Source organism: Vespa velutina, chromosome 7 (genome assembly GCF_912470025.1).
Source record: "Vespa velutina chromosome 7, iVesVel2.1, whole genome shotgun sequence".
Classification (NCBI taxonomy): domain Eukaryota; kingdom Metazoa; phylum Arthropoda; class Insecta; order Hymenoptera; family Vespidae; genus Vespa; species Vespa velutina.
In genome coordinates this window covers 4502905-4512527 of record NC_062194.1, presented here as the reverse complement: position 1 = coordinate 4512527, position 9623 = coordinate 4502905, and the positions used below count along the sequence as shown (strand labels likewise).

Sequence of the window (9623 nt, the reverse complement as noted above, 5' to 3'; positions counted from 1 at the left end):
TGGTATGTTGTACAAATACAAAAGAAAAAGAGAATCGTAAATCAGATGCGTTGATCAGACTTTATTTTTTTTTTTTCCTTTTTTTCTCTCTCTTTTTTTTTCCTTTTTTTGAAAAAAACTAATTTGTACCGATTTTAATCTCGTCACATAAATTCTTTTTCTTTCTTTCCCCTTTCTCCTTGAAATCTTACTTGGAATGATTTTCTACGAATCTTCTACGATTTTAAAATGTACCAAAGTTTCCGTGTTTCCTCCAATCGATCATTAAGTATTCTCTCGAGATAAGCTCAAATGGCGCCACCTTTTCGAAATATTTTCTTATTCTTTCAAGAGAAAATAAAGAGGGAGAAGAAATCTTTATGTATGCGTCTATGTGTATGTTCGTAATGGCGCTTGATAGAAAAGTAATGATACCCGACGATTTTTCGTGTAGCCTGCAACGAGAACATTTCCGAGATTGCAAATAAATTTATGGCGGCCCGTTATCGTCGATGTGTAAATGTTCATTCGTCTCGTCATATTCGCGATCAGAGCGTAAATATTGTCGAAGAAGCGACGTTTCTCGCAAATCATGTCGGATATTAATAAAAGCATACATGTAATTACCGATTACGTTGGATCGAATAGAAACGTTTAATTTTTATACTAATATACCTTAAATGTAATAATAGTTTCTATTTATGAACATATGGAGATATCAAAATATTGCGAAATAATTTTAAAAAGAGAAAAATTATCTTTTGAGATTATAAACATATTATTTAAATACTACGGTTAATTTAAAAATATAAATAAGAAATATCTTACACAAGAGATAAATTATAAAGAAAATATAAAAGAAATAGGCTAGAGTTTACTTAAAAACTTTATCGTTTCTCAAAGATATCATGTAGGTACATAAGAGCATGAAAAAGCAAGGTAGCTCATTGCTATTAATGATTAAATATTATTATAAAAGAAAACCTACCTATAATGTTATTTAATTGCTTTAGTAAATATCGAAGCTTGTCAATTACTTTACAACGTTTATATAATTACAATATTATAATGCTATGTTCGAAGCCAATGATTATCAAAATTATCAAAGATTATTTTGTTGAGTATCGAAGATAAAAAAGTAAACGGAAAATTTGAAAAATTTTTTCGCAAGAAAAAAAAGCGACGACTAATACAATAATTAAGGTAACGATTACGACAATGTCTACGACAGCAACGATGACGACGACGACGACGACAACGACGACGACGACGACGACTACGATGACGACGACGACGAGGACGACGACGTTTGCGAGCACTCGATCCAGTGGTTCGTCGTCGGGCACGACGAAAATTAAATTCCAGCAATTAGCCAGCAGCTATTAGCGGTATAGCTATTTGGTGTGCGCCATTAGCAATGCGCGGGAATAGACGGAAGAGTTTACGTCGGCGTGTGTCGCGAGTGAGCGCGCGCGCGCGTGTACATCACGTCGTCTGATCTATTAAATCATAATGGGTTCACAATGTGAGCCTATACTCCGGTGTGCTCGACTAGAAACGAGCTTAGACATCGAGTTACAAGACTGGAGACCTCCTAAGGCTAATCGCAATCTGTTTTCGTCCGGTACCCTTCTGTCAAGGAACTTTTCTTTTTTTTTCAAAGGACATAAAAGATCTAAAACACAAAGACCTAATCAAACTTTACGATATCGCTTATCGCATGTTTACAATTATAACTTGAAATAAATACAAGATTATCGTAGATTCGTAAGTTTCATTTTTCTCGAGAATACATTTCTAGATTCTATTAAACGATCTAAGAGAAAGAGATTAAAAGGGTGAGAAACAGAGAGGGATTTAGTAAGACAGGAGCGAACAAGTAGACCGAGTAGAAGAGTAGTAAAATAGTAAACGCTACGGAATAGATCTTCCTAACCAAGTAGAGGAAGGAACGAACGTGGCGGAGAAAAAGGAAGAATGAGAGAGAAAGAGAGAGAGAGAGAGAGAGAGAGAGAGAGGGAAAGAGAGAGAGAGAGAGAGAGAGAGAAAGAGAGAAGAGAGAAAAAGACGACGAGGAAGAAGGATGTTACGTAGATTCGAACGATGTATAAAAGAGAGAGAAAGAAAGAGACGAACAGATAGAGATAGATATAGAGATATAGAGAAAGAGATGGAAGATACGCATCGAGTTGATAACAGCGCCGACGGAGCGAGGATATCATAGGTGCGTATCACGTCGATCTCCGCGTCGTGGACCTCCGTAATCCGGTCGATCTTCAGGGCCGAAGGTGGGGATCCTTCATGAGATCCCGGATTCTCTCGTTGTCACTGTCGTTCACCAACGTCATATCAGTTTTCAAAGAATAATCGTCGTTTTCGGACGGTTGGGTTGATATATTTCGTGAAAAGCTGTGCCGACTTTGACGAACTTTCTCGCGAGAGAAAGAGAGAAAGAGAGAAAGAGAGAGAAAAAGAGAGAGAGAGAGAGAGAGAACTTTTTAATACTTTAAAGAAATCTTCCTTCAACCGATTTCTATCTATTTGCATGGAAAGCAAGTAAGCAAAGTTGCAGTGACGTCGTCGATAGGTCATAGGTCTCTCTCTTTCTTTCTTTCTTTCTTTCTTTCTTTCTTTCTTTCTTTCTTTCTTTCTTTCTTTCCTTCCTTCCTTCCTTCTTTCTATCCTTCTTTCTTTATTTACTCCTTTCTCTCGAGTGTCATGTAAAATGAAAAATCGTATGATCATACGAGAGAAGCGAGTTTGAATCGATCGAAATAGCGGGAATATCTGAGAGAAAAAGATAGAGAGAGAAAGAGAGAGAGAGAGAGAGAGAGAGAGAGGGAGGGAGTAAGAGAGAGAGAGAGAGAGAGAGAGAAAGAGGGGGAGATAGATCAAGTTCCGTCGCGAGTTGTTGCTACGGTGTCGCGACGGTGTTCGCATAATTCGTAAAAGGAAAAGCGATGCCAAGGACCGGAGATCGGAAACGGGACGCGACACGGGATTGAGGTCACTCAGAGAGAGAGAGAGAGAGAGAGAGAGAGAGAGAGAGAGAGAGAGAGAGAGAGAAATAGAAATACATTTGAGGGTTGACAGTCATATAAAGTAGGGCTAGCAACCATACGAATATACAAAGGATAATGAAGAACTCAAAAAACTCGAGTAACAACACGGGCCACGAAAAAAATGGGCCCGAGAATTTGAAACTCTTGAGGGTGCCCAATACCCCACCAACCACCCCAACGACACCCACAACACCGATCAGAGGACTAGAAGATGTTTTTAGGGAATTACCTATCACGGATGACACCTCATGTGGTATATGGTGTCTTCGTGGACCAACCTTACAGAGGTTTGCCAATAAAAAGGCATACGTTTTCCTTTATGGCATCCTCGGTTGTATATTTTCGGCCAGTTACGCGTATTTTAACGGCACTATCACCACCATCGAAAAAAGGTTCAAAATACCCTCAAAGACTACCGGTGAGATATCACTTATCTTTCTTTATTTCAAAATAAATTATATTTACATTATTAAAACTATCATATTTATTTTATATTTGATTGTTATTCTCATATGTTATACTCATTGATATTATTTTATTAATATTTAAAGTATGATAAAATGATTGTATCTTACATGGTACTCTATAAGAGATTTATGGAAATTGACTTTGTTTCTCTTTCCATTTATATAAACAAAGCTACATATATATATATATATATATATATATATATATATATCTTTCTCTTTTCCTCTTTCTCTCTTTCTAACGCTAACAACTCGTGTCGCAGGTCTTATCACCGTAGGTAACGATATTTCTCAGCTGTTTGTCTCGGTGGTATTGTCTTATTACGCTGGAAGGGGTCATAGGCCACGATGGATCGCATTCGGAATTTATACCGTAAGTATCTTAGAAAATCCGAGATATGGCAGTTCGATAAAAAAAAAAAAAGTGCGTAGTATCGGTCAAGTCCGTGTCGACGGACGCCCCCGAGAGGAACGAGATGGGAGACGTCATAACTCACCGGTTGGTCGGTTCTTAATTAAATTAGGAAGCGTTGAAAATGTAGCTACGCTCATTCACGCCTCTTACCATCTCGTACTCTCGCCATCGTACGCTTAGCTATGCTTAGATTCATTCATTGAACGGTGAAAAGGCTCTCGTGGAGTGCTTGGAACTTTGCTGTCGTCCATTTTTATTTTATCGCTATAAAAATTTTCATTATTTCGTCGAATATAATTAATGGACTATCTCTCATTTATTTCTCTCTCTCTCTCTCTCTTTCTCTCTGTCTCTCTCTCTCTCTGTCTCTCTCTCTCTCTCTCTCTCTCTCTTTTTCTCTCTCTCGTTTTCTTTTTCTCTTACTCACTTTCTTTTTCTTTAACTTCTTCTCATGTTAATTCTTAATAATCCAATTTCAATATCATAAAACAAAATTTAAACATATCGTCGTTATTTGTTTAGTTATATTCAAAAATCACGTAAGGTCAAACGTTTACACACAGTCTCGTTGGATTAATTATGACATATTTATCACCCTTTCGTGACATCGCTCGAGACTTATGTCGAGTTATCATTAAGATAACGGAATGGTAAATATCGTTTTTGCAAATTTTATAGAAAAGAGAATTTTGATAATGGTTTATTGTTTTCTTTATTATAAATTATTTTCTGATGAGAAATTTCGCACGATTGAAATCCAACGAAAAAATATATCTATCTATCTATCTATCTATCTATCTATCTATCTATAGATCTATAAATATATATATATATATATATATATATATATATATATATATATACGTAAAAATGTTTAATATCGTGATATTAAATTTATAATTTTATGTTTCCTTTCAGGTTGTATTATTTTGTTGTTTGACGATGTTACCACATTTTCTTTATGGACCGGGCGAGGATGCATTGATGTTGACGAAAGAGTATGGCGGAAAATTTCAAAATCCGGACAACAACACGATCACCAGTTTGATCCCCGATAAATATCGAAAATTTTTGTGTTTGGGCAAAGATGGCCGTGGACAAGAGTGCGAGGATACCGATAATAATTTTGCTCCTCAAGTGTTGCTCTTTATTGCCCAATTAGTTTCGGGTGTTGGTGGATCGCTTTATTACACTTTAGGTGTTTCTTATATGGATGACAATATACAAAAATCGAAAACTCCTGCGCTCATAAGTTTTTCATATTTTTTGAGGATGTTAGGTCCAGCGATAGGTTACGGTCTGGCATCTTTTGCCTTGAAATTCTACATCAGTCCGACCTTGACACCGACCATTACGACTCAGGATCCAAGGTACGATACCCAATAAAGATTTCATAACAGATATATTTTCAAATAAAACTTAAACGGCAATAAACGTACAGGTGGCTTGGCGCATGGTGGTTAGGTTGGATAATTTTGGCCTTTTTGCTCTTCGTATTTGCATGCGTTATCGCTCTCTTCCCAAAAACTCTACCAAGAGCAGCGGCTCGGAAAGTGTTAGCCTTAGAAAGAAATAAATCGGCTGCTAGTATCAAGGGAAACGATCAAGAACCTGAACTTCCTGCTTCCTTGTCAGACATGTTAAGAACGTTCAAACGTTTACTGACTAATACGACCTTGATGTGCAATAATCTAGCTACGGTTTTTTATTTTATGGGTTATATGCCATATTGGATTTTTATGCCGAAATATATCGAAACTCAGTACAAACAATCGGCATCAGTTTCTTCGTTGATCACCGGTACTGTTGGTCTAATTTCTAGTGCTTTTGGAATTTTATTATCTGGCTTAATAATCTCCAAATATAAGCCAAAAGCTAGATATTTAGCAGCATGGAACGTTATGGTTGGTGCCATATCCATCATGGGAATAATTTCTTATGCCTTTTTGGGATGTTCTGCAAACGACGATCAAATGGCTATTCAATCGAATGGAATACTGAAAACCCAATTACCTTGCAATGAGCTTTGCCATTGTGACTACGTTACGTATAATCCAGTCTGCTCAGAACATGGTCAAACATTCATTTCAGCCTGTCACGCTGGTTGTAGGAGCATGAAGGTTCCTTTTTATTTTTCTATCTTTCATATTAACATTCGAAATAGAATTAATAAATGATCGCAACGTTTATATTATATACTTTATAAATGGATATATTAGGAAATATAAGATTTCTATATATGTATATATTTATCTGGATAAAGTAATTCTATATACGGGCATTTTTAATTATAATCATATATCCAATGCAATTCATTTCTTATAATCATAATTTTTTTTCTATTTCCTTTAGCTTTACGGAGACGGTAGCAAAGTCTATACCGACTGTAGTTGCGTGGAATCGAAATTTTCTCGCATTTTAACGCATTTCATTATGGCGAACAACACTTCAAGCTTTACAACCGAGATATCCACAGAGATGACGGAAGCTGAGCCAATGTCAACTTTAGGTACAGCGATACCCGGGGCCTGTCCTGTCGATTGCATGAGTAAATTTCATATATTCCTCGCGGTTATGTGTCTACTCAAGTTTAGTGGTGGTACCGGAAGGGCATCGAACTTTCTTGTTTCCGTGAGATGCGTTGACGAAAAAGATAAAACAGTAGCTATGGGTTTTAGCTTGACTATTATGAGTTTATTCGCCTTTATACCGTCACCTATTTTATTTGGATTCATTTTAGGTGAGTTACGTTTCTTGAATATTTTCAATTCAAACTTTTCCTCTTAAAAATGAACAAATATTTCATTTTATATAGACAAAACTTGCCTCGTATGGGGTAAGACGTATACAGGAACTGGAAATTGTTGGCTCTACAATGGCGAGGCTCTTAGATACTTGCTGAACTTCACCGCGGCGAGTAAGTTCATTTCATTTTAATTCTTATAAACAAGCTGATAAATAAGAAAGCAAAGTATTTAAATTTTATTTTTTTTTTTCTTGGAATAAAAAGATACAAAAAGAGAAATGGTTGATCAGAAAAATTCATGAATAAATATATACCTAATATTGACGACAATCGATAACATTGATAGCATTGATTAAAATATACACTGGAAGAAAATTTGTTGTTCGATATTTATTTTCTTTCTTAACGCATGTAATAATTGTGGAAAATTTTTGAGATCTTTTTGTTGAAGGAATTTCTTTTCTTTTTTTCAAGGTTTCGTAATCATCGGAACATTGTTCGATATTGGTGTCTGGTATTACGTGAAAGACGTGAAGATCTTCGACGAAGAAATCGAATTAGAGGATATCACGGAGGAGCCAGGTGATACACTTTGATAGAATTTGATGACGTGTTATTCTTCAAAACGAGACGCAAGCAAGTTTGAGACGAAAAGAGTTGAAGAAAAAAAAAAAGAAAAAAAGAGAGAGACTTGAGTAACGAAGAATAAGAAAGGAAAAAAGATAAAGGGCCGACGAATAAAGACTTTACAAGTACCTTAAGAATCATTTTAAATATTTAAACCTCGTGGTATATATAAGATCGAAATCTTATATTGGTTTATCATTTGGAAGAGATTGTCTGTCGAACAGAACTTAGTCTCCTTTCAATTAATTTTACTAACGTTCTCAGTTAATTGATATCTGTGGGATATCATACGAATTAAAACTGTAAAAATTAATTATTTCTTCTCGTAGGAATCATATTCATAATCGATGAAAATTAAATTAAGCTAATCACCGATAAAAGAGAATGTCATTAACAGGAATCTTGTATATGTTGCTTGAGAAAAAAATAATTAAATATTTTATGATAGATTACGTGACATATCCTTATCCATTCCATAACATTTCGAAATATTACGTAAAATTAGATCTTTGAATAATAAAAAATTTGATAACGAAATCTCTCTTTTATAGATAAAGGATAAAAACGAATCGTTTTTTCTTTTGGAAGAACAGGTAAGGTGAAGTAAGGATTAAAATAAATTTACGTCATAATAAATTTTAATCGAACAATAAATATAAAATATAAAATTATAATAATCGTATTACGATTTGGTGATCGTAAGCAACGAAAGTTAAGATATCGACGAGAGAATAGAGTTCGATAGAGATCGAAGGTGACCCCAACGTGTGTGTGTGTGTGTGTGTGTGTGTGTGTATGTATGTATTTATATACGTATGTATGTATGTGTACTCGTGGTTTCACGAAACATAAATAATTCACAAATCGGTACAGAGTGCCCCTTTGCTACCCTTGATAGAAGAGTTCTTTGGACTGGGAGTTCCTCGAGGATCGGAAGAGCTTTCCCTCAAGCTGCCAAATCCTGAGGAGGCTTGTCCAGAAGAGAGTCTAGGTTGAGTCATAGCAACAAGAGGAATACCAGTCTTACCAGCCGATTTAATAGATACTCGATCATCCTCCAATCTTTCTTGGCTCGAATTTTGTTCGTATTTATTTATCAACGATTTAACGTCTTTCAAAAATGGAGAATCTTTTCCAGCCAAGTTCCCGGAGCTTTGTGGATGATATTCGACTATTGGTATACCAATTTCATTGAAGTCTCCTTTTTTGAATGCCTTGGAATACTCAAAGCTACTTGTTTTAGATGATCCATCCTCATATGCTTTATGATCCTTCGTAGAAACGTTCCTTATCGATCTTGGATCTCCATAATCGTCTGGATTCGGAAATTCTCGTCTTTTCGAACTTAACGACGAACTCGATCTCTCCGTGAATATATCATAATCTTTATTAAGAACATGCTTTCGTGATCTAGCTGCTGTATTTCCAAGATCACTTTCAATGTCCGAATCTAATTCCAATGGTTTGTATGCGATCTTCGGGCTAGAATTTTTCTTACTTTCATCGCTGGAACTATCGAGCTCGTCGTCCGTTTCGAGATTTCGATTTTTCTGTTCTCTAGGAAGATTCTGTTGAACTGGTATTTCGTTATTGGTCTTTCGTTTATTTCCTGGACCCAAAGGACCATATATCAAAGGACGTTTCGATTCCTCATCATCTTCTTCTTTTGTTTTTGGTTTAGCTGTAACTTGTAATACTTCTATTTCTGTAGTTATGGGACCTACTGGACATGTAACGATACCTAGATAATCATGAATAATTATTAAAGTATGTCGATAGATATTATAAAATATAATATTTTTTGTTTATTTATTTATTTATTTTTTGTTTCAATTACCATTGTCATCAGATTTAGGCTCATTTTGATTGGAATTCGTCGTAGGTTGTTGTATTGGCATCAATTCCTGGGCCGTATCCTCCTCGTTTTCATTAATCGATTTATTATATATCATTAAATTTCTACAGAAAATCCATACCAAAATCTTAAAAAGAATGCAGATAACTAGTAGCAAGGTCGTCAAATAGAACATATAATTTCCAAGTTTTTTGCTGTCGTGAAGATGGCATATACTCCTTTTATTACCCCAATGTATACACGTCATGTTTGCAATCACTTGATAAAGAATCTTGCCCTGTACATTGACGAAAAGTGCAACCCACATCATCCAGAATCCTATACTACTCGCTTTGTCCTGTTTATAGACTGATCTGAGATTGATCAATAGATCACCAATGAAAGTGGAAGCGATCAAAGCGTAGCAAAGTAAAGTACCAAACTGAAATAGCAAAAGTTGTTATTTCTTTTTTCTTTTTTTTTTTTCTTTTAA

The 9623-nt window shown here is 35.5% G+C and overlaps 2 protein-coding genes across 3 annotated transcripts in view; one reads left to right on the top strand and one right to left on the bottom strand.

Annotated features, from left to right (window-relative positions):
* The first annotated feature begins 1977 nt into the window (after window positions 1-1977).
* LOC124950658 (solute carrier organic anion transporter family member 74D) lies at window positions 1978-7833 on the top strand. Its single transcript, XM_047497642.1, has 7 exons — window positions 1978-3459; window positions 3772-3881; window positions 4842-5293; window positions 5365-6043; window positions 6276-6663; window positions 6739-6840; window positions 7144-7833. The coding sequence occupies exons 1-7, from the start codon at window positions 3117-3119 to the stop codon at window positions 7263-7265; spliced, it is 2196 nt and encodes a 731-aa protein (XP_047353598.1). The 5' UTR covers window positions 1978-3116; the 3' UTR covers window positions 7266-7833.
* Window positions 7834-7897: 64 nt separating this feature from the next.
* Window positions 7898-9623, bottom strand: part of LOC124950656 (solute carrier organic anion transporter family member 2A1) — a 120659-nt gene continuing 118933 nt past the window's right edge. For both annotated transcript variants that reach the window (XM_047497634.1, XM_047497635.1), the window contains 2 exons: window positions 9134-9572; window positions 7898-9037 (listed from right to left, as the gene is read on the bottom strand). In XM_047497634.1, the coding sequence (XP_047353590.1) occupies window positions 8154-9037; window positions 9134-9572 (1323 nt within the window). In that variant the 3' untranslated portion in view covers window positions 7898-8153. The remainder of the gene's footprint in view (window positions 9038-9133; window positions 9573-9623) is intronic.